The sequence below is a fragment of the Populus trichocarpa genome, chromosome 18 (assembly GCF_000002775.5).
Source record: "Populus trichocarpa isolate Nisqually-1 chromosome 18, P.trichocarpa_v4.1, whole genome shotgun sequence".
NCBI lineage: Eukaryota > Viridiplantae > Streptophyta > Magnoliopsida > Malpighiales > Salicaceae > Populus > Populus trichocarpa.
Window position 1 is genome coordinate 13438734 of NC_037302.2, and position 25282 is coordinate 13464015.

General features: G+C 35.9%; 4 protein-coding genes across 13 annotated transcripts; 2 read left to right on the top strand and 2 right to left on the bottom strand.

Moving 5' to 3' along the window:
* The first annotated feature begins 677 nt into the window (after positions 1–677).
* LOC112325077 (uncharacterized) lies at positions 678–7991 on the top strand. Of its 10 annotated transcripts, none has more exons than XR_002979106.2 (10): positions 678–816; positions 1043–1127; positions 1269–1720; positions 1876–2061; positions 2841–2945; positions 3283–3486; positions 3561–5467; positions 6076–7075; positions 7303–7418; positions 7569–7991. XR_002979106.2 is itself a non-coding variant. In XM_024590616.2 (8 exons), the coding sequence occupies exons 2-8, from the start codon at positions 1052–1054 to the stop codon at positions 6632–6634; spliced, it is 3489 nt and encodes a 1162-aa protein (XP_024446384.2). In that variant the 5' UTR covers positions 678–816; positions 1043–1051; the 3' UTR covers positions 6635–7199. The 10 variants fall into 10 exon arrangements, 1 of the variants encoding a protein (XP_024446384.2); XR_002979107.2 differs by having other exon boundaries at positions 7606–7991; XR_002979102.2 differs by having other exon boundaries at positions 7303–7991.
* Positions 7992–9578: 1587 nt separating this feature from the next.
* LOC112325008 (uncharacterized) lies at positions 9579–10644 on the bottom strand. Its single transcript, XM_052448874.1, has 2 exons — positions 10636–10644; positions 9579–10535 (listed from the first exon to the last, which is right to left on the bottom strand). The coding sequence occupies exons 1-2, from the start codon at positions 10642–10644 to the stop codon at positions 9579–9581; spliced, it is 966 nt and encodes a 321-aa protein (XP_052304834.1).
* A 211-nt stretch (positions 10645–10855) lies between these two features.
* Positions 10856–13906, top strand: LOC18109126 (uncharacterized). The gene is made up of 2 exons (XM_006387335.3): positions 10856–12478; positions 12767–13906. Exons 1-2 carry the CDS (start codon positions 12443–12445, stop codon positions 13670–13672), a joined length of 942 nt encoding a protein of 313 aa, XP_006387397.3. The 5' UTR covers positions 10856–12442; the 3' UTR covers positions 13673–13906.
* Positions 13907–17248: 3342 nt separating this feature from the next.
* LOC127904681 (uncharacterized) lies at positions 17249–18064 on the bottom strand. Its single transcript, XM_052448836.1, has one exon. It carries the CDS (start codon positions 18062–18064, stop codon positions 17249–17251), a length of 816 nt encoding a protein of 271 aa, XP_052304796.1.
* Between the last annotated feature and the right edge of the window lie 7218 nt (positions 18065–25282).

The following is a 25282-nucleotide window of genomic DNA, read 5'->3' on the forward strand; positions in this document are numbered from 1 at the left end:
AAAAAACTATTGAATATAAGAAAAAACCTAAAAGAATATAATAATACAAAATAAAAAATTAACTAAGAAATATATTTATTTTTCAAAAAATATACATCATGATTATTGAATGGTTTAAATATATTGAATTTTAGAAGAATATAGGGACCACAAATTTATAATTTAAAAAGCTTAAGGACCAAAAATGAAATTTTTCACTCCTTTTTGAAACTACCACCCGTTTCTTCCATTTTTCACCATAGTCCTTCTTCTTTCAATCTTGCAATTGCTCCACAAATCTGCCGTTGTCAGAAATTAAACTCTTACTTGCATGATTTGGAATGACATTGCTTGCACTTGCCCGGGTGGATATTTCTTCAACGAAAATATTTACAGGGTTTTTACATATATAAAATTTCTAATAATATATCACTAGAACCAAGGTCAAAATTTATTTTTATTCTTGATATTTTAAAATTAATTTTATGATTTAATGTAAATAAATTTTTTTCTTTTAAAGAATCTTAAAAATGTAACTATTATTATCAAAAACTAAATATGATAATTATCCATCACTTACTTGAAAGAAAACAAAATGGGCCGTTCCATCCTAGAACTCCTCAATAATGGGCCCCATCTGTTCATATTTATACTTCACTGGGCTTTTCCTTTAATAGCCCATTAATTCTCAACAATTGGATCTTAGATTCTTGAAGCACCCCGCGCTCTCTCATTATAATTTATATATACGCTCCTTACGCACCCTCGACTGATCACGCGCAGTCACACTGTTCGCACACCCCGCCGTCGACCACTATCAGAGCATCGTTTCTGAAGGTCAGAATTTTCAGTCCCCTATTGCCTTTCGTTTTTCTGCGATATTACATTTTTGCTTAAAATTGCTTCTTAAGCTCTAGCATTAGTCTTACATCGCTACCATCAAGTTCCAATTTTGTAAACAAATTTGGTCATATAGGGTTTAGGGTTTTTTTCCTTCTATTTTTAAGAAGGAAGAGGCATGGAATTGATAGATTCTTGAATTTGTTGCAAAATTCATCTCTAGCAAGCAAAAATGGAGAGGATTTCTGCAGCTTGTGCTATGGAATGGAGCATTGAGCTTGAGAAGGCCCTTCGCTCTAAAAAACCTGGTAAGTATACACTTTTACTCTATTTTTAATAATCTGTATGTTAACTTGGAGTTGCTGATGCTTCAAAAAGTTTGAATTTATGCAAATTCATTAGAGGGATATTGAGTAAATGGTAATTGAAAGAGTTTTGCCATGTTTTAGGACAAGCTATTGAGGGCATACAACGAATTGGCAAAAGAATTCAGGAGTGGAGTAAAGAACCCAAACCAACTATGGCAGTTTATAACATGTTTGGGTTAGTTACAGGAGAGGATACGCTCTTTGCCAATACAATTCTATTACGGCTTGCTGATGCATTCAGGTTTGGTGACAGAGAAACAAGGGTTTCTATAGTAAAGGTTTTCTTGTTGGAGCTCAAGAGCCGTGATAATAAGAAAATGAAAGGTAGACAGTATAGAGGGATTTTGTCAAAGGACAGGGTGCAAAATCATGTGGAACTTCTGAAAAGAGTTAAAATAGTTTTTGATACCGGAGATGTTGATTCAAAGGCCTTGGCATTGGCTCTCTTTGGCTGTTGGGCTCCTTTTGCAAAAGACAGCGCTCATATACGATACCTCATACTTTCCAGTATGATCTCCTCTGATGTTTTGCAGGTGAGGTCAGTATTATGTCTGTTGTGAAAATTTTAAGTTTGTGATTGCTTGTTTCTGCTATGCCACTGTGGTTTCTCGCTGGGTGCTTGCTATTTTAATTAAAGGATTCTCTTTATCATACAGTGTAACTGGCCTTCATTCTTTTCTTTCTGCAGGTACAGGCGTCATTATTTGCTGCAGGTTGCTTTTGTGAGTTGGCAGGTGACTTTGTCCCTGTTGTCTTAGAGATGTTGGTTAATATGGTCACTTCATCTGAAACATTGTTGACCATAAGATTAGCTGGAACACGAGTTTTTGCTAAAATGGGGCCCTCATATTCTGTTGCAAGTAGAGCCTACAAGGTTTTAAGTCTCTTCTCATCCAATTTCATATCAGAACATACATGTTTGCTTTGTTGTTCTAGACAATGTAGTGAGCTTGTAGTTTGTTGTTCCAAGTAATAGTGAATATATAGCTCTCTGTGGAGCTTTATACATGTTATATTTAGAAAGTTTGGATGACTCACTACAATTGAATCTAGTTATATTGTTTGATAAAAAAGACATTTATGCATGTAGTAAATTTAGGAAGTTTGGATGATCTTCCATATGTTTTTGTTCACCAAACAATATCATTAAAAGTCACCTGTAGTGGATTTTATAAATAAAGATTATAATACAGAACAAATATTACAAAAATATTCAACTTTTTGACTATATACTATTTTTTTTTATAATTTTGATGTGGTTTTAATCGAAAGCATGCCCATTTTTGAATGTTGGTTGATGCAATCTTGTTACTGTTATTCTGATTTTTTCCCTCATCTGAACTGCATGTTAATACTTTGCTCCTTATCAGATTAACAAACTTGAATTAAGTTCACATATGTATTGAATGTAACCTCTTAGCATATAAGAGCTATTGGATGAAGATTTAAGGAAGAAATACCTGGTCACCAGTGTACCTTAGTGATTTACTGATAATACAGAATTTACATATCATGGTGTGATGCAACTTAGTGCACTTATGGAATGATTTTATGCGCTAATAACTCATTCAGTCAAGATTGCTTGTCAGTGTTGTACATGTGAATCTGTATCTCGGAGTTTATAAAATAATACTAACTATTGGTCTGCTACAGACAGGCCTAAAGTTGTTAGACTCTTTGGAAGAAGACCTTGTGGTTACAATGCTGGTTTCTCTCACAAAACTTGCATCAAAATCAACCCTTCTATTATTGGAACAGGTACTTGTTTGAATCTCCCTGGCGAATTGTGGGTGATTTTGTTTGGTTCGGTATTTTTTTCTCTAGTTTATTGCAAACTTGTATTATTATACACTTTTAATACCTTTTTTGGCTTTTACTTGGGAAAAACTATAGCCTAGAGGCCAAATTACATTCAGAATAATGATATATTTCTCTACTAATTTATCACCCACAGAATTTATTCTTCTTCCATCATGCTGTGATAGCTTTATGCAGCTTAAGTTTTCTATGCAATCAAGTAAAATTTATTGTCTTATTATTATTGAGAAGTATAATGGTTACTTCATTTGTAAGTAGTTTTGCCATCTGTTAACAGGTGGATTTGCTTTTACCGTTCCTTAGCCAAGAGAAAGATTTGCTATTTCAAGCAACAGCTTTAAGATGCCTTCACTTCATATTTATGAGAGGAGTTGTTTACTCTTCTGTCAGTGCACATGGAATCAAAACATTTTCCAGAATTGTAGACGAAGCTGACCTTCCATTATCCATGCAATGCGAAGCTTTACAAATTCTGCATAAGGTCATTTCTGAATCCAATCTTTCAAGTAATGATTTGGCATTTGGTATTTTCTTTGAGACATTATTTAATTGCAGATGCTTTTATATAGACTACATAATCTACCTCAAGACAACATGCTTGAATTATCTCCTCTTTTGACTATCATTGAGAATTCAGCCGAGTCTTCTATTATGTCAAAGAGCCTTCTAGCCATACATGTTCAAGCAGATTTATCAATGAAGCTCAGCAGAAGAGCTGAAATGGAATCTGGTGGGAATTCTTTCTCTCCTCTGCTAACACGAACCATCTCCATAATTATTGATCGGGTTATTTTGCTGGTGAAGCCATTGTTAGTTCTCTGCCAGGCTGGTGCAGGAGTCCTTCAGGAAGTTCAAAGCCTGCTCAGTCTTTTACTTTCTTTGGTTAGAGAACATCCAGATCTGGGTGTCTCTGTACTGGATAAAGTTAGGTTATTTATTGAGTATCTTGTGGATGTACATGAAGGCAACATAGTTATAAGGCAAGAAAGTTTATCAGTTCCAGAGGTTTTTGACTTTAAAGGAGAAAATGTGGGCATTAGTTTGAAGCTGGCATATTATGTCCATAAATTTTCTGTTAGTTGCGTTGAAATTATGAATGAAGCTGGTGCCATCACCACCCAATTAGTTGACAAAGTAAAGCTTTTAGTTCAGTCTGTGCATCGCTGCGGTTTATTTCATTGGTATGTACTTATAATGTACTCCATACTGCTGCACTCTCATTCCATGTGGAGTTATGTAGTTCATAACAAGAAGGAAAGTTGCAATCCTGATAGCAACTTGAATTGTTCACTTTGTAGAGAGTTGGTTGAGCGTGAATTTTTCACCCTTGATTGTGCAAAAAAACTGCTGACAGAGAGGGATAACTGGTCTGCTTATAAAGCTGGGACATTTGCAGCATGTCAGGGAGCATGGATCACAGCTGCATTTGTATTTGAGCAACTAACAAGTAAGGTTCAGTCTGGATCCTGCTCTTGCTGGCTAAAATCATTAACTCAATTTGCTCAAACTGAGAGTAAATTCCAGTTCTATCCCATAACACAATGGGGTTTCAGTTTGGCAGATCGGTCAAAGATGAATGAATTTCCAGTTATGTTTTTCCAGGACTTTTCTGATGAACTTGGTCAAGGTGCTGTTGAGAATATCCGTGACCCTAATTATACTGAAATGCTTCGTCAGGCTCATCATGGACTTTGTTCTTCAAGGAAAACATTAGAATCCATTGTCACATCCGATAAATCATTCTGTTTCCAGAGATGGTTTTTAGCTATAAGGATGGAACTTCTAGGAACTATGGCGGATGTTGTTAAAGTCTTGGGTGCCACCCCACTTAGTGAGGACAGTATTAGCAACAGTAGAAAGGGTGAGAAAAAAGATGAGTATCTCAACTCTTTGCGACAAATTACTCAATCATCTTTCCGGTTGAACAGGCTGGTGCAGGAATATGATTTAATTTCCATGTCTTTCATTGGAATGGACAGCAGAAGTTCAAAGATCATTTCTACACTTGCATTAAGTTGTTTGCTGTTGGCTTTTGCTACTGGATTTGCTATTTCAATTTCAGACCAGCTTGCGAATGAAATTTTAATGCCTTGTGATTCGGAAAACTCCAAGCACTATTTACAAGGAATGCTGGTGCGAAATTTAATTAGGCGGTTATGGCACTTGGACCAAGATACAATTTCACATCTGTGCTTGGTTTTAGGTGTTGGTGTACAGCCTAATGATAATTTTCACCAATCTAGAAGTCAAAGATTGAACATTAGTGGTGAAGAAAGAGATATTCTTGATGTTTGCAATTATATTGTTGCTGGCATTGTTGCATTAAAAGAAGAGGCAAATAGAAAGAAAAATGAGGAGATTCTCTCCCAAGTTACCAAGGATGGTTTCCAACTTCTCTTGAACACTATCACGAAGTGGATGCGCATCCCTTTTCAAGTGCCAACATATTTCTTTAAAATAAGGTATGCTCCTCATGTTTTTCCACAGTAATTATCTATTTTTATTTCTCCTCTTCCTTCCAGAGCATGTGAGGGTCAACTCTAATGCTCTTTTGCTACCCTTAATACACAAGGTGATATTTGTTCATTTATCTTGAAAATTTCCTTTTTCCTTTTTCTTTTTGATAATATGTATGGCAAACCACGAGGCAGCAGAGATCTTCTTTAGCGTAATGGTTTCTGAGACACACCAGTTTTTAACTGATTGTTTCTTACTTGCTCATGAAGGTCTTATGGAAAACCCAAAAGACTTGTATGTTAACCATATGATTTCACCTATTCTTCTCCCTCTATAAGCTGCTTCAGGTTTGTGGAAGAGTGGATTCTTCCATTTTCCCGAGGTCTTTCTTATCTTTTAATTGCTCCTTAATGATCAGTTTGCTATCTTCTTATCCAAAGAACTGTGATTATTGGCAGAATTTAATTTCACTTTTAGTGGATCCTTTTTCATTAAATGAACTCTAGGACAAGTGGAATAACTTCCATGCAAAAATTTGAAAATTCCTTTCCTTAGTTTAATTCTTGCACCCATGTCATCGGTTCTAACATTTGACTTTGACATTAAAATTCAGGCCTTGCATTGGGTCAGAGCTCTTTGTCTTCAATGCAGATACCAGAAACTCGAATCAGTTGTCTGTCTTGCCAGGCTTCAACTTATCGCTGAATCTTTGTCTTCAATTAAGAAATCTGCCGCCAGATCTTCCATTCATAGTCACCAGGTCTTATTGTGTCCTTTATTCTAGTATGTCTTTTCAAGAGTGCAAGGAAAAAGGAGAAACCAAGGGGCAATTTCTGTGGGAAAATGGACCTTTGGACACTGACAACTTGATTCAAATGAATGAAAAATTGTTTCATCATGTAACAGAGTGTACAAAGAAGACTAGTAACAGTAAACGTGGCAGGGAAAAAGACATTGATTCTGATGAGATTATTACTGGATTTGTGTGTTTTGATCTAATCGATGCAAGGAAAGGGTTTTCAAATTGCCTTCTTGATGTTTCTCATTTTCCAGTAGGATCTTATAGAATCAAATGGCAGAGCTGTTGTATTGACAGTCAAGGTTCCTATTGGAGCCTCCTTCCATTAAATACAGGACCAGTGTTTACAGTACAGAAGCCCACTGCTGTATAATTATCCACAAGTCGTTTTGACAATGATTAAAACACATTTATAGACCTGCCGACTTGGTTGCCATGCATGGATCACAATGAAAGGTGTAGCATATAGGTCAACAATGAGAAACCAAGTACCATAGACAGGAAAAGAGGAGCTTGGTCTTGGCATCCCTGGAACTATTTGATGAGATGAATTTCATGTTTCCTGTAAAGGTGAACCTTGAGGAGCAGTCTCAAGTCAAGTGCCATAGCTACCTCAGAGATTTCATGGGGATTTTCCATTATGTTTGAATATGGTGCTAACTCTGCTTATTTTATGTGGTTACTTGTAAATGTGAGGGAGATATTTCAACATCATTAATGGGGTTACTTTTTTTTTGTGGGGAGGAGCCACATCAAATATCTGCCAGTTCTTGGCTATGATTTGGCACAACATGTTATTAACTACTCGTATCAGGTACTTTTGCAGAAGCCCTGTCCTTTAGTTACTTGTCTGAATTTTGTATTGTTATCCTTTATATTTGAAATTTGCATAGGATTGTGAATGTGATTCAATCAATCAATTTGGATTCTGTTCTCCACTTTTACTGTTTGAAGGGGCGGGTGGGTGAGGGCCTTATTATGTCATTTTTATAGCATAAAAACCATAGATTGAATAATTTGGATTCGCATTTGCATTTTTAGGCAGTTCCTCTGTGAACACCTTATGAAACTTTAAAATACTGCAATAAACAAAAATATCAAGTTCAACCATCCTCTGCAACAACAGTGCCAAGCCATTACATGTTTGATGCGTCTAGGTAAGGGGAACCATGCTTCCCTGCTCAAAGAAAGTAACTATGTAATTCTTACCCGGAGGTTGTGTTCCCTGCAAATAATTTAAGAATTATCTTCGGTTTGTAAGATCGTTGGATAATAAATTCTTAACAAGGTTGATTGCTCTGTTCTAGGCATCTGGTTTTCTAGTGGACAATGGTTTCGATGCAGGTTCAGTGATTGTCAGAACAGTGATTGCTCTTTTCGTGGAGATTTTGGGTTACAGAACCATTGGGGTTCAAGGTGTTAAGCTTCTGAATAGCGAAGAAATTCATTCAGCATTTGGGAGATAACTGCTGCAGATGTTTGTACTCCTGGCAGGGGATGAAATTTGTCCATAGGAGAAAATCTTTAATTTAGAACTCAAGCTCATAGTCGTTCATGCTTGGAAGATCAGAACACTTTGGGAACTATTAGTTAGCTGTGTGAAATTGATGACAGTTGTAATTTTGTGTGAGTGTTTTGATTGTAAGATTACTAGATGCGCAACTGGAATGCTGTAGAAATGCTTTTGCTTTCATGTAGAGAAAGTAGGGTAAGCAAATTTTTTTTGAAAACCTGATTAAATCAAGAAAACAAAAAAAAATTATTGGGAAAAATTGAACTGAAAAAAAATTGAATTAACCTATTAGAAAATAAAAATAAAACAATTGGTTCGGTCTTGATTTTAATAGTCTGATTGAACTAGTTCAATCACCATTGAAACAAAAAACAGTATAAATATAAACTTTTCTTCTAACTCTAGAGGGCAGGTCAAACCCAGCTGCCCCCTCCCTCAAGTTTTCTCTCAGTCTCAGTTCTCGCACTCCTCTGGTTTCCATGTTTTCTTGTCTTCTCCAGTTTTAGGGTTCAAAGTCTCCAGAGAAAACAAAGGTAACTAGCAATCTTCTAAGTTATATCTTTCTTTATTTTGCTCAATTCAATGTCTATATCTCCATTTCCTGTTTGGCCAATCTCATGGGAACGCTTTGTTTAAAGCCATGGAACCTATCAAATTGAAGCTATCAAGCTCATCTTCCATGGCCATCCACTATGCTAGTCTGGTCACTCTTCCTTTCTACTAGTGTTTTAATTATTTATCTAGCATATGTATATAAATGGGTACACTATTTCAATAGATCACATTCATTCACGTTGTTTCTTTACATTACAATAGCAACAAAGTCTGTTAAAAAAGCATATGATACATTATTATTGGATGCTGGTGGAACCCTTCTGCAACTGCAATTGGCAAAAGCCTATTGAAGAAACTTACGCTTCCATCAGAAGAAAAAATGTATTTTTTCTTCTTTTTATGCTATTACTCCTATTATTTACGTTGGGGATAATATGCTATTTATGGATTAGAATGAAGTGATTCGGAATAGGGGATTCAACACTCAATAGTTTGATAAAATCGGTTTTTCCCTGTTCTTTACTTCAATTAACCCAAAGGAGCGAAATTGTTCGATTGAACCAGTTTTGGTTTTTAATTTAAAAATAAAATTTTTTTGTCGGGTTATTTTTTAGGGTAAAAACCAAGCGGAAAATGCTCGAGAAAGTCACTGCAGTGGCTTTGCTAATATATCGAGAAATCTTTTACGCACAGAATGCAACTGCTACGCAGCTCTGTTTCCATTTTCCATTCACAGCTTATCTTGCACTTGTCTGTGTGGTTCGTGCATGATATCCAGGACCTTCCCTGTTCTGGCTGATGTAGTTCATTACTAAAACTCCTCAGAGCAATAGTGTCCTTATTTCTTACAGCAGTCTTCATGGAATCAGAAAAACTACTTCGTCCTGCAAAGTGCGAAGAGTTTACTCCACTTATCTAGTATGTTTGTTGTGAAACTCGGGTCATATGGACAAGGGACAACGCAAAAGTACTTTATTTCAATAGAAAACCCACAAACAAGCTTGTAAAGCATCCAAAATCACGACAATAGATTCTTCTGTTGCCACTGGATTGATTACTTTCTTTGCTAAAGAGTCCCTTCAAAATTACAATTTTTCGGCAGCCTGCGAAACAATCCTTCATAAATTGCATCCCCACATTGTCCTACAAAAGCCACTACATTTTCCATTCGCAGCAAATGGAAGATATGGACACCAAACTGGACATGATTTTCTAATTGTTACTTTCTATTAAAAAAACAAGGGTAGAATTAAGGTTTAACAACAGAAGGTATGGGAGCTGAGACATGGGGTTTTCCATCTTGATGGGCTACTCTAATCGTCGATGAGCTTGGGTTTGTTTCTGTGTTGTTCGGACGATGTATACGAACAGGGGTTTGAGTTGCTCCTGTGATGTTCGCTTCCATCCGTCGGACTGGAGCGACTCTAAATACACGAACAGGGGTCGGAGTTGCTCCTACGATGTTTGCTTCCATAGGTGGAGGTGGAGGTGATGGACGTGGAGGAGGTGGACATGGTGCGATATGAAATTCACGAACAGGGGTCGGAGTTGCTCCTACGATGTTTGCTTCCATACGTGAAGGTGGAGGGGGTGGACGTGGTGGAGGTGGAGGGAGTGAATGGCCTTTAGAGTTGGAAACTGAGAGAATAGGTCCAACGTAGAATATAGGTGCCGAGGCAAAGGGTTTGTCATCTTGTTTTGCTTCTTTTGTCAATGGGTTAGGAGCTTCCCTTGGGATTTTCGCTTCTGCTGGAGGGGGTTGAGGGCCATTGAATGTTGAGAGAAGGGAAGGAGATTCCCCTTTAATGGAAGAAACATGGGCCGAGGTGGGTGTGTCTCCATCTTGGTTTGTGATTCCAATTTCATTGACAATTGAAGCTGTCCCATTGATCTCCTGTATAGTCTCCTTTTCATGTTCCTCGATAGCAGAAGCTTTAGGATTTATATTTCTTTTCTTAGCACTGTCGAATTCTGTCCAAGCAAACTCAACCAAAGCCCTTAGCTTACTAATAGTTTTATCTCTCAGAAGCAGCTGGTCTTTAAGGCGAACCGTTTCCTTGTCCTTTTGAGCTAACATGCCCTTAAGGGTCTGTATTTCCTCTTCTCTATGAAGTGCTTGCATCTTTAGGGAACTCGTTTCTTCCAAAAGTTCTCGGTACTTCTCGTAAGGAACATGGTTAGGTCTACTTATTTGCCCATCAACCTCCTGCAATTCAGAGTACGTAATTGAAACAAGCATGCATATGATGAAATTATTAACGAGGAAATATATATATATGTCTTCAGTTCACCAGCTGCAAACAAACTCTTACCATTGTATTGCTTCTTGTGAATACTTTTGCAGCTCAGCTCAGCTATGCGCACAGCTCTCTATTTTTAGACGACAGACAGATACTTACCCAATAACATCTCCAACAACAAAGGACTAACTGCAAAAATACAGGTCAAGTTTTACAAATTCATACTCTAAAGCAATATTCATTGAATTAATCTGAGGAAACAATAGCTTTTTTTTAAAAAAAAAACCAATCACTATAACGCCAACCAACCATTGATAATAGAGTTAGAGAATTACTGTATAAAAGCAAACAAAACAAAATGAACTATTTCTCTGTGATTAGTAATACCTGTCTCAGAAAATGAAACCATTTCAAATAAAATATCTGGAACTCATTGGTTGTTTTAGCGGTGATCATGTTGCTTGAGGGGCCGATCAGGAGTTGAATACTTGAAATAATTCAAGTTTTGTTAATCTCTCCTTGTCGTAGCTATATATATATATATATAGCGCGTAGAAAGATGAGGTGATTGTCTTATGGGATCAGTCTGACTATATATACGATTATTTATATTCATGGCATATATACAGCAGGACGTCAACGGCAATTAATTTACGAGTTTATAAAGTTTTATTTTGTTTTGAAAATTCTTGGTCTCCGCTCCAGCAGTATGTCTTATGGTTTTCTCTTTTTCTTGCAGAATTTCAGTCTATACAATACAAAAAAAACGTTGATAGAATATTATTCTAATTAATAGTAGCTTAAATTTGCAAAACAGAGAAAATGAAACAAAATAAATGCCATATTTGAAATTGAAAACAAGAGAGTCCCATTTATAAATTTTTTCATTAATCTTGAGTTTAAAAGATTTCCTCTCTTCTTCCTAGTTTGGTTGGGCCAATACAGATCCAATTAAGTTTTCCCTTCTTCTACATTCTATCCTTCTCCTCCCTTCCTTTTCTTTTTTTCGATTCCGGTTGGTCTAGCATGGCCCAACTGGACTTTCCATTCTGTTTCTCCTCTTTCCTTCTTATCTCCTCCTCCTTTTCTTCCTTCCGCCTAGGTTGGGCCATCATGTAGACTTTGTGTTAAGCCACGACGTTCAGAAAGAAACCTTGAACCAAATCCTAAGTATCATGGATAAGGTGAACGTGGAGGACAGTTGCAGGCATGAAGTAAAGTGACAGTTGCAGGCATGAAGCAAGGGAGAGAATGGGTCAAAAGCAGTTGGAGAGTCTCTAGCTTTGTATTTAATATTTCTGTTGCATTTTTCTCCACCTTCTGTAGATCATGTGTTGATGATTACTATTAGTAGCTGATAGGGTCCTAGTATTCGGCAGAAGCAGTGTTATTGGCTATAAAAAGATGTCTCGGAGATCATTATGAATATAAGAATTATTTCATCCAAATTGTGGTTCATTCTCACCCTAAGAAAATATTATCCCTTGAGAATTTATTTTAGATAACCAGTGAACTGGTTCTATCACTCTGCGCCTATTTTATATAGACCCAACCACCTGCCCTCCCTGTCGCTAAATGGCAATAAATAAACTAGTCAACTAACAAAATGATTCCGACCGAGCCAAGTTGGCGAAGTTGGTTTCTTGTCATTTTCTAGCATTTGATGTAATATTCACTGCACTTTCGCCTCTCTTTCTTTATATATATATATATATATATATATATAAACTTTGATAACATTTCTGCAATTTCGTAAGAAAAGAGTTATTGTTAATCATACACGCTTTTGATGATATATATTGATAGGAGGGCCAATGAGACCCGTGTAAACTTATAGCATAATCTTCGTCAAACAATTAAGCACATCCTTGCAATGAAGGAAATCCTCTCAAGATTTTCCAAGAAAAAGGTAATCACTGCTCAACACAACCTCCAAATAATTAATTATGTCAAGTTTAGGGTATTGTTTTCCGCTCGTCCATCCATCTTGGTATACTTAATTTTTCCCTTCTCTGTTAATAATAAAGTCCATCCATCCAATAATAACGTTGTTGCAATTCAAAAGTGTTTTGTTGAACAGCATGATATGATTTCATTTGCTTTGATAAATATTTTTTCATTTACCATTTTTTCTCACGTTGGTGTTACGTGTATCGATGTTGATTTGGAATCTATTACAATTATATTGTTCCTACAGCCTGCTCAATGTGAAAAGTGCGATGGGCTTAAGTCTGATATTGCGAGTCTAATCGGGAAGGTAATTGAAAAAGATATCCAGGTATCAGCCCTTGGCAAGTTGTTAGCTCTTAAAGACGAGGAAATATCTCGCCTTAAAAGCAAGCAAAATCCGCAACTTCGTGAGAAGATAGCTCATAAAGACAAGAAATTATCCCGTCTTGAGGATCAGCAACTTCTGACAGATACAAGAATGAATAAGCTCAGGGCTGACATTGACTTTGTTTTGAAGGAATTTGACGAAGCTGTTAAAATAAATGAAGAAGGTTTTGACAAGTATTCTGATAGAAGCCTTAACAAGTCTGAGAAACATGAAAGACTGGCGCCAACAATTGGTATAGCAAACCGACATGATGACAAACCCCAAAGCACAATCCCTCTTCCTCATACTTACGAGAGGTCTCCTCCTTATTTTCCCACTTTAAAAGGCGGTTCATCTCCGCTTATGGAGGAAAACATCATGGTAGCGGCTTCAAGTAATAATGATGAACCTCCTTCCAGCTTCTCCATGTTTAATGACGATTCAACTCTGCCCACAGAAGCAAAAATCACGGTGGCACCTCGTAGTGATAGAACGGCATCTCTAACTAGCAACTCATCTCGAACTACAGAACAAAACATCAAGGTGGCAGCTCCATTATCTAGTCATGATATACTTCCACCCTATGTTCCCAGATTTCATGCATCTCCAACAGCAGAGGGAAGCATTACAGTGACAGCTCCAAGTAGTGATCATGCCAATGGAAGAGCAAACGGAGATGGAAAACTACATATTTTTTACGATAGTCTTTATGGTTTTCATAGACCACCTACTCCTTATCCCTTTTATGTCCTGAAGAAGAAAAACAAAAACAATGTTGTTAAATAGAGCAGCTACAAGCAACGAGAAAAATATGGAGTCATAAGAAATACTACGTCCTACAAGCATCCTTACCAGTACTCTTTCTTCTTTTCATATCATACTTTGAAAGTGTTTGAATAGAAAATGTGTATGAGAAGAAACGAGATAGAAAGAAGAAGAGAAAATACAGAAACTGTTGTATTGAATTTATTTGAAAGGAATGAATAATTCTGATTGCATACATTCCATGCAATCGTTACACATATTTATTAAAAAATAGAATAACAATATTCCAAACTTATAGCATGAAATCATGCTATGATCTGTTAACATCAAAACAGAAAAACTAACTCCTAGAGACTAGGACAATGGATTATTATTAGCATGATAATTAGAAATAACAGAAACCAAAAAATTCGTTGACAGCTCCTCCTTTGATAGCTTTAGCAAGCAAACTTCAACACTCCTCCTTGCTTGAGAAGCTGCAAACTCCAATCCTTTGTCTTAGAAACTCAAACCTGTTTACTAGAAGTGGTTTAGTAAACAGATCAGCCAATTGATTTTCAGACTTGCAATAAATCAATTTAACTTCACCATTTTTCTGCACCTCGCGCAAGAAATAAAGCTTGATATTGAAATGTTTAGTTTTTCCATGAAAAACTGGATTATGAGATATTGCAATAGCTGCTTGATTGTCAACTGAGATTTCAGTTGCTTCTTCTTCTTCCATCTGTAAATCACGTAACAATTTTTGTAACCACAATGCTTGATTCACTACAGCTGTGGCTGCAATGAACTCTGCTTCTGCAGTAGATTGAGCCACAATATCTTGCTTCTTAGATGACCATGAAAATATAGCAGATCCTAGATTAAAACAGAACCCAGAGGTACTTCTCATGTCATTAATAGATCCTCCCCAATCACTGTCAGAAAAACCATGTAGTTTAAAATCCTGGCACTTCACAAATTTAACCCCAAACTGCATGTTCCTTTGATGTATCTCAGAATTCTTTTAGCTGCTCTCATATGAATTTCGGTTGGACAATGCATGAACCGAGATAACAGACTTGTTGCATGAAGTATGTCAGGTCGAGTTGCTGTTAAATACAACAAGCATCCAATCAAGCTTCTGAATTTTTCTTCATCTACTCTGGCAGTGCCATCTTCTTTGCTGAATTTATCCTTTTGATTCATAGGAGTAACTGTTGGCTTGCAATTATCCATCTGAAATTTCTTCAGGATTTCCCTTGAATACTTCTTCTGGCAAATAAAAATTTCTTCTCTGTTTTGCATAATTTCCATTCCCAGAAAAAACTTCATGAGACCAAGGTCGGTCATTTCAAATACTTGCATCATATTTAGCTTGAATTCTGCAACCTGCATTGTGTTGCTTCCTGTTACTAAGAGATCATCAACATAAAGAGATATTATAAGCACATCATCATTGAATCTCTTCACATAAAGAGTTGCTTCTGACAAGCTCTTCTGAAATCCAGAACCTGTCAAATAATCATCAATTCTCCCATACCAAGCTCTAGGTGCTTGTTTCAAGCCATAGAGAGCTTTCTTTAGAAGATAAACTTTGTCTTCTTTTCCTTGATTCACAAAACCAGCAGGTTGCTCAACATAAATTTCTTCTTGTAGAATGCCATTCAAGAAAGCTGATTTAACATCTAACTGGAAGACTTTCCAGTTTCTATGTGTAGCAACAGCAAGCAAGAATCGTATGGTGTCCATCCTTGCTACAGGTGCAAACGTTTCTGAATAATCAACACCATAAATCTGAGCATACCCCTTAACAACCAACCTGGCTTTATACTTGTTGATGGTACTGTCTGCATTCAATTTAGTTATGAAAATCCACTTCACGCCAATGACATTTTTGCTTGGTGGTCTGTCAACAAGCTCCCATGTGCAATTTTTCTCAATCATGCATATTTCCTCCTGCATTGCCTTTTGCCATTCTAGATTGTGTTTGGCTTTTTCATAGCCTTCTGGTTCACAAATAGCTACATTGCTCCTTTGATAAATGTCATCAAGGGATCGTGTGCTTCTGATTGGTGAATCATCAAATAATTCATCCTGCAACAAATCAGCAGTAACTCTTCTTTGTGAATCATCAATTGATTCATCCTGCAATAAACCTGACAGCTGCTCATTTCTTTGTGAATCACCCCAGTCCCATTGTTTTCCTTCATGGAAATGCACATCCTTTGTAATAACCATCTTCTGAGTTTGAGGATGATAAACTTTGTAGGCTTTAGATACATCACTGTAGCCAACAAAGATTCCTTGCATTGCCTTCTTGTCAAGCTTGTCCCTTTTTATCTGTGGAATATGAACAAAACAAATGCTGCCAAAGATCTTAAGAAAACTTAGTGAAGGTTTGTTGTCATACCAAACTTCAAAAGGAGTCTTTTCTTCAAGTAGTTTTGTTGGAAGTCGATTTTGAAGGAAGACAGCTGTGTTGGCTGCTTCTGCCCAAAACATTTTTGGCAAATTCTTTTCATGCAGCATGCATCTCACCATCTCCATAATGTATCGATTTCTCCTTTCACTGACTCCATTTTGTTCTGGAGTGTAGGGGGCAGTGAATTGATGTTCAATGCCAGCTTCTTCACAGTAGAGATTGAAGTCTGATGAAGTGTATTCTGTTCCATTGTCTGACCGAATTGACTGAATTTTGCATCTGCTTTTGTTCTCCACATTCTTCTTGAATCGCCAAAAAATTCCAGCCACTTCTGACTTGAATTTCATGAAGAAAATCCAGCACATTCTGGTGAAATCATCAATAAAAAGTATATAATATCTACTACCTTTTATTGAAGGTGTGCTCATTGGACCAGCAACATCTGTATGAATCAACTGAAGTTTCTATTTAGATCTCCATGTTGACTTTGGAAATGGTTTCCTGTTTTGCTTACCAAACTGACAAGCATTACAAGTTGGCAGCAAATCAGAAAATGAAGGCACTCCTCTTACTGCTTCATGTATCTTCATGTTGATCATCCGTTGTTAATGACAGTGACCCAGCCTCTTATGCCATACTTCCATGTCATTTAGTTTGATAGGAAAGGCTGTGTGTTCCTCCTCAAACGGTAAAAATGAAAAACTTTTGCCTCTCATTTTGGCTTGCAATATTTTTTATCCAGCAGCATAAAAAATATAGCAAGATTGATTTTCAAAAACCACTTTCATGCCTTTCTCTATTAATTGTCCAACACTCAACAAATTCTGATCTATATCAGGTACATAAAGAACATCAGAAATCGTTTTTGTACCTGAGTTGGTTGTGATGGCAATTGTTCCTTTTCCCTTTGCTGCTATACAATCACCATTTCCAATTCTGACTTTTGCAACTTCAATAGTTTGCAAATTTCTGAAGAGACTCTTGTCAAAAGACATGTGATTTGTGCATCCACTGTCAATTAACCAGTGATCTGAGGAAGTTTGGACTGAAAAACATGTAGCTACAAACATTTGATCTTCATCATCTTGACTAGCAACCTGAGCATCTTCATCCTGTTTCTGAAATCTTGTTCTGCAGATGATTGCTTCATGTCCCATTTGATGACATTTACTGCACTTTGCATCAGGTCTTTTTCAGCACTTGAAAGGTGGATGACATAACTTGTTGCAGTGTTGACATGGTGGAAAGTTTCTCTTAAGAAATTTTCCTCTGTTCTGGAATTGATTAACAGTAGTCTTACTACTGTTTGACGCCTGATTCTTCTTGAAGAATTTCTTCTTATCAGAACCGGAATATTTTGCTTGTAAAGCTCCTTCAGGAACTTGATCTTGCCTCATAAGTCGTCGTTGCTCTTGAGACTGCAAAGCATTTATCAATTCTGCCAAGGTAATCTTTGACAGATCCTTTGTATTCTCCAAGGTGGTTATGGATGCTTCATAACGTTCAGGCATAGTTACAAGTATTTTCTCTACAATTTTGCAATCAGAGAATAGTGTGCCTAGTAATCTTACCTTGTTGACAATTCCCAGTAATTTGTCTGAATACTCTTTGATGGTTTCAGAATCCTTCATCATTTGTAGTTCAAATTCTCTTATTAGATTAAGACTTTGCATGCCACGAATTCTGTCATCTCCTGCATACTCCTTCTTTAAATAATCCCATACATCTTTCGCTGATTTAAGAGACATGATCCTTGTGAATATTGTTGTTGAAACAGCTGCAAATAGACAAGCCTTTGCTTTCGATTTTCTTGTTTTTCTCTCTTTATGATTCTTGATCTGAGCTACTGTTGGATTATTTGGTAAAGGATGGACTTCATAGTCTTCTTCAATAGCTTCCCAAAGATCCATCGCCTCCAAATAAGTCTCCATTTTTACAGCCCATAATTGATAATTTTCTCCATCAAAGATTGGAGAAGAAATGTGAGAGAAACTTGTTTCAGCCTCCATTACAGGTCCCTTTAAGAATTTGCTCTGATACCAATTGAAAGTGTTTGAATAGAAAATGTGTATGAGAAGAAACGAGATAGAAAGAAGAAGAGAAAATACAGAAACTGTTGTATTGAATTTATTTGAAAGGAATGAATAATTCTGATTGCATACATTTCATGCAATCGTTACACATATTTATTAAAAAATAGAATAACAATATTCCAAACTTATAGCATGAAATCATGCTATGATCTGTTAACATCAAAACAGAAAAACTAACTCCTAGAGACTAGGACAATGGATTATTATTAGCATGATAATTAGAAATAACAGAAACCAAAAAATTCGTTGACAGCTCCTCCTTTGACAGCTTTAGCAAGCAAACTTCAACATACTTGCAGTTACATCACGAAATATTGAATAAATTATTTAACAGTATCAAGAACTAATTAATCATAACAATATATAAGTAAGACGGAAGCAATTGATGAATTCTAGGAGTCTAGTATGTTCAAGTATATATTTAGATTGAGGAGAATTAAGTGTCGTCGTATATGTCTCGATCCTTTAGAGTCCATCTTGTACGCCCATTTAACTATATACTTGGAAATGTTTAATTAATTCTTAATATGATTTTCTGATTTTTAAGGGAGTTGTGGTGGAGGAATTAGTGTTCTTGGCCTTCATTTTAATGTTTCTTAGAGATATGACCATTATTATCAGAAGTCATCTTCCCTTCATAAAATTACGCTGAATCTAGTTCCTTATTAATACTACAACTATTTATACAAATGAATTACTTGAATAATCTATTTGATATTAATTATTGGATTTAATGATGAAGAAGCGGGGGGATTGATTGATAATAATAATAAAAAATGTATTTATATATGATGAAGCTGATCAGTCATGAATGTCGTTATTATATTTGTTTCTTAGATGCCTTTACTAAATTCTTTAACTATTTTCCCTTTTTAACCGTTATATATAAGATTAATAATTCCATCTAATACACATAGAATTTAAACTTTATGAGTTAAAGATTTAATTATATTGCAATATAGCAAACCTGTCACGGTAGTAGATTCAATCTGCTGCAAACTTTCAACAACTGTCGTACCACAAGATACTTGCAACCATATAAACCACCATGGATCTTCTACCCAAACCACCACCATTAGGCAACATTGCTGGTGAGAACTTATAGTATATCGAATGGCTTTAACAAAGGTGATAAGGATAGAGGAAGAGAGAGGTGATAAAGTGTAGAGATTTGAGACCTGCAATCCATGATAGATGTATTGAGAGAGAGAGAGAGAGAGAGAGATCATTTTTCTTCTTCTTCAATTAGATATATATTTTTTTTAATTATCTTCTTTAATTAAGTTTTTGTTTTCATTTTTCACGTGTAATGATCGATGAAGGGTTAGTGCAAATCAAAGCCTTGATACTACTTTGCTAGGAATTTGTTTAAGATCTTAGACAAATTAATTTATCGTACAGTACAACGCTACAAAGATTGAGAAAACATAAAAGAGAGAGAAAAAATACATATATTTATGTGATTTAGCTAATTGCTTACTCCATAGACGAAAACGATAGCAAGATACTCTACCATTGTATTGCTTCTTCTGAATATTTTTACAAGCTCAGCTGAACCAAGTGCACGTACGGCTGTCTAGATAACACGGACCTGCTAATTACACCACCATTTAGAGGAAAAGCATGCAGAGATACTTGTCCAAGAACATTAACAACGAATTAACTGCAAAAATACAGGTCAGGTTTTACAAATTTAAACCCTAAAGCAAAGTTTTTATTGAAATTAATCTGAAGAAACAGTGGCTTAAAAAAAAACCCACATCACTACAACCCCACCTTACCATTGATACTAAAATTAGAAAAATTAATACTGTATAAAAGCATGCAAAACAAAATGAAGCATTTTTCTGTGATTAGTAATATCTGTCTAAGAAAACGAAACCACCGACCCTAGCTACTGTCTACAGCTAGCACATAATTGAAGTAACAACCAATCAAAGAGAGAAAATTAATATCTAAATGTATCGGTCAAAAAATAAATCTTATAGTTGAGACAATATTTCAACTGGGCCATATACAAGGATGTATACCTTTCCGCGTTTTCTATAGTTTTTTTTTGTTTTCTTACACGCGTTAAGAATGATTCAATTTGAAAAGAGTTTGTTGTCGGCATTTGGTATTTCATACGGAGATAATTACAAGATTTTACATTTTAATTTTTCTTAATTGACCATATAAATTTTAATTTTTTGTTTAAATATATCATTTAAGAAATTAATTGAGTATTTCCATCTAACACAAATAAAAAAAATTAATTGAGAAAAGTTTCTGGAAGGTATTCGAACTTTCTTATATATATATATATATATATATATATATATATATATATATATATATATATATATATCTTATAATGAACTTTCAAGGCTATTTATAGCCTCACATCCTAACCTAACTAGATTTTTGATAAAAAGAAAATTCCAACACTCATAAAAACAATTGTAAGACCAGAACTCAGAACTCCTTAGTTCACATATATCCAAATTCTGTCAACTTCTGTTTCTAATTTTGAATTGAAATCTACAACAGCATGAAAATTCTTGGTTCTCATCACCAATGCGTCATGACAGCTCCGAGTAGTCATTACAAAGCAACAACAAATGAAGATGCAAGACTACATATTTTTTAACGATAGTCTTTATGGTTTTCCCAGACCTCCTCCTCCTCATCACCGGATTTATATGTCCCGAAAATAGAAAAACAAGAACAATATCGTTTTCTTGATGAAAGCCCAAAAGGAGAAAAATAAAATAAATTGATGTTACACCATAAAATATAATTTATATTATTCTCTAACACAAAAAAATCCCATAAATTAAAAAGCTTCTAAATCTCCTACACTAAATTCCCTAGATTAAAAAAAACTCATCCTCCGGTTTAAATTATTTTTGTTATAATCTTGTAAATATCCAATAAAACTAAGCATATAACTTGTCGCATCTAAGAAAAATGAGCCTGTAACATAGCTTTTTTTTTTATTCTTTCTTAGTGCAAGTGTAATATATAGAGATTTGCTAGTAACTATTTTTCTTTCATCACCAATAGTTGTCCCCGCCGCATTATATAGTGGAACTGGTTGTTAAATTTACCGGCCAACACCTACTTGTCGACCGCCATGACCTTGCCTTGCCTCGACTGGACCATTGGTACATAGAAATTTGACATAGAAGACCCTCTAGACCTCAAAATAAACATTCTTTTCTAGCTCTTCATAGGAGATGTCTTCTCATTCTCTGATACATGTACCATATCAAAATTTCCTAACCAAGAATTGAATTTAAAATTTCTCTGATACCTGAAATATTGATTTCGACTGAACCATGACCTCGGCAAAGTTGGTTTCAGGCATTTTCTAGCATTCGGTGTAACATTTCCTTTCGTCTCCCTTTCTTTCTATCTACGAGAACAACGTTGTTAAATAAAATTTTCAAAACAACTTTGTTTTGATTTTTTAAAATAAAATAATAATATTTTAAATTTAGTTGTATCAACCTAAATTAATTCATTTAATCTGTAACTAACCTGAATATTTAATCAGGTCATACGTCATATTTCGTAGTAGGTTTAATAATTTTGACAAAAACAGAAGACCAACGAATTATGTTCATTTCCTACTAGCAGGTAGGTAGCCCTTTATTAAAAATACGACCAGACACGGTCTAAATCCACTTTTTTTTTTTCCGTGGGAATTCTGGTTCATATGTCCACGTGTTGCTTTATTAATTAAATAATTCCAATCTCTAGGGAGACCAGGCACGCTGCAAGCCACGAATTTTCGGGGGGGAATGCACATGGTCATAATTGACCCGCAGTTCCTCGCGTGACATGCTAAAACACCTTCCTTCTCTTTTATTAATTATATAATGCTTCAGAAAACATGAGCATAATCATCTTCATACGATTAACAACCATTTATAAGACTGCCATGACACTTTTCTCAAATATATTCAGATGCTTTGGTGATGCGTCTAAAAGCCAAAGAAGGGTATGCACAGGGGGTGTTTGTGTTCTTAAAGAGCAGAGCAAACTAGACAATAAAAGATCCGAGACAAAGCGAAAGCGAAGAAATCAGCACTCATGTTTTTGATTTTTCATTGAGAAGGTATCCAGGTTTGTAGTTATTAGCGTTAAGAAGTGACTTGGATCGAAGAATTATGCTACTTAATTTTCTCTTAATACAATCTCAAATATTGTGAAGTAGTGGCCTCTGCATGTTGTTCGTCATGCAAAGTTCTTGAATACAATGTGTGGGATATTTGAATTGATGGGATTTATCATGTGCTCTCCAATTTGATTTGTTTTCGTTGTTTAGATCTTGATTCATGTATCAATAAATTCAAGTGGTTTTGTACCTGTTTTTCTTAAGAGCAAGAGAAGAGCCTCTTGGCTTTGCAACTTTTGAGAGGGTTTTACATGGATCCACACTCAACCATGCCATCCTCTGAGTATATCAAAATGTTTTTTTTTTTTATATAGTTGGCATCAGATTTGGAGGATGATGATGTCTAGGTTATTTTTTTTATTGAAAACTTGGTGTTTTAACACCATATTCTTCCGCCTGGGCCTTGCAAGCAAGACCTAGCGGCCTCCCATGCGTGAAAATGAAAACCATAAATATAAATAAATTGAGGCTTTATGATAACAATTAAAATATGGCACAAGGATGGTGAAAGCATCCTCTCTTCCTCGCCTACGTTGATCCCAATTCATACCAATTTGTTTGTCAAATTTGCGGAGGAAAAACAAGCCAGAAATTTTGGTTCTACCGGTGTTGAGAATGCGGCTTTGATGCTCATCCCTACTGCGCTCTGGGGAAGAACCATTATCAAGCAAGGGGGCAGTTACAAGTATGTCATCCATCCTCCACCCCTTGCTTAAGTGGAGAAGGCAGAGGATTTCCCTGCATGCCATCCTTTCAGTGCGCCATGTGATGATTTGGCTTTGGAATGTACTGATTCTAAGTGCAGTTTTATCATCCACGGGGAAAAAAGAAGGTTGCAGGCATTCATGATCCGAATAGTGAACTGGAATGGCAATTTATATCTTGAACACAAGAAAATATCCATCTTCAACTACAGCTACTGCAATTTCTCAACCATATGCTCCTCCATATTCCCTGCTCTTTAACATGTCTCTCCAAATAAGCCCCGACAACACCACATGATCGATCACTCAATCTCAAACACAGTCTCTCAAACTAAAAGTTCTATATGTTGGTATCGCTTGCTATCCGTTGCCTCAGTGTTTACTAACTAAGCATGTCTCTTTTATCATAGAACCTACTTGTTTCTCTGAAGCTTTTAAGCATCACCAATGGCATACAACCATGGACATTGAATCTAATGCTCTTGTAAGAAATGATACATGGGATCTTGTACCTCCTAAGCCTAGTCATAATCTGGTTGGCAACAAATGGATATCATCATCACATGGTGTGGACTACACAAAAACCTTTAGTCTCGTGGTTAAGACATGAACTATATATACGATTATTACTATCTTTAGCCATCGCACGACAATTAAGTATTAGGTAAATTGACATCCAAAATACCTTTCTACATGGTCTACTACAAGAGGAAGTCTACATGTAACAGCCCCAAGGATACATTCATCCTGACTTTCCCAATCATGCTTACCAGTTTAAGAAGAGTTTATATATATGGCCTGAAACAGGCTCCTAGAGCCTGGTTTAATAGGCTAACAGACATTGTACCTCCTTATTCACCCTTCACACTGCTGATTTCTCTATTTTCATCCTCATATATGTTGATGATATAATCATCACCAGGACTAACTCTACTGAAATTGACAAGTTTATTCAGCAACTTGGTGTTGTCTTTCCTATTTTCTCGATGTAGAAGCCTTGTTTAATGGACATGATCTGTTTTTTTGACGGAAAGAAAATATGTAGCTGGCTGGCCTATTACAATGAGTTCACATACATGAAGTCAAGCCTTGTTCCACTCCTATGAGTACCACTTGTATTCTATCTAAGTTTGACAGCTCTGATTTTTCAGATCCTCAACTCTATCACAACACTGTTGGTGCATTACATTACTCGGGATTCCCTCGATTAGATGTTGCTTTCAGGGTCCACTGTGTTAGCAAATCCATGCATCAACCCATGGAAAATCATTGGCAAGTTGTCAAACGCATCCACAACAAGCTATGTCATTTGTTTCAGAAGTACATCAGATCACTCTTTTCAAAGGTTCAATGATACTGACTGGGCTGGTGATAGAGATGATAGACATAGTGTTGGGGCCTATTGTATCTGTCATGGAACCAATATGATCAGTTGGAGCTGCAAACAACAACAAACCGTTGCTCGTAAATGAATCAAAATATAAATCCCTCTTAAACACAGCAGCTGAAATACATTGGCTCCAATCCATTCTCCATGATCTATAGCTTCCCTTTGTAACCAGTCCAAAACTATGGTGTGATAACATTGAAGCTACTTACTTGTCCTCTAATCTGATTTTCCAAGCCGGACTAAACATGTTGAAATTGATTTTCACTTTGTTAGGGATCAAGTTTTAGCAAAAAAAAACTTCAAGTCTCTTTTCTATCTACTAGGGATTAGCTTGCAGATTTATTAACTAAGCCACTGTCAACCATTCGGGTTTTCAGCTACGGCAGGACAACCTTCATGTTCAAGAACTGCCCATTCGGTTGAGGGGGCGTGTTGAAGATTTAATTCAAAACTGAAATTCCTTGTTGATATTTCAGGCTAACCAATTTGGTTGTTAACACTGCGATATTATCCTTTGGTTTTAATAGATAACTCTTTCTCTTGAGAAATTCTTCTTCTTGTGGATTCCTACAGTTTTCGATCGTCAAAAGGAGAAAAAGACTACTGCGTTTTTCTCTCCAATTGTAAAAAAAAAAAAAAAAAAAAAAAAACACCAAGCTTGCTTTTCTCTCCAATAGTTAAAAAAACACTAAATCCAAGTTCTGCAAGTATTTGGATGAACCTTCCAAGCTTTATTGATTAATCACTCTTATCAATACACTTATAAACACAACTTTCTATTCTGATTTCTCTTCTGATTACGTTGTTCGGAGATTACACCTCTAATTATTCTAATCTAACTAGGAATCTAACTATCTAATTAAACAATGATTATAATA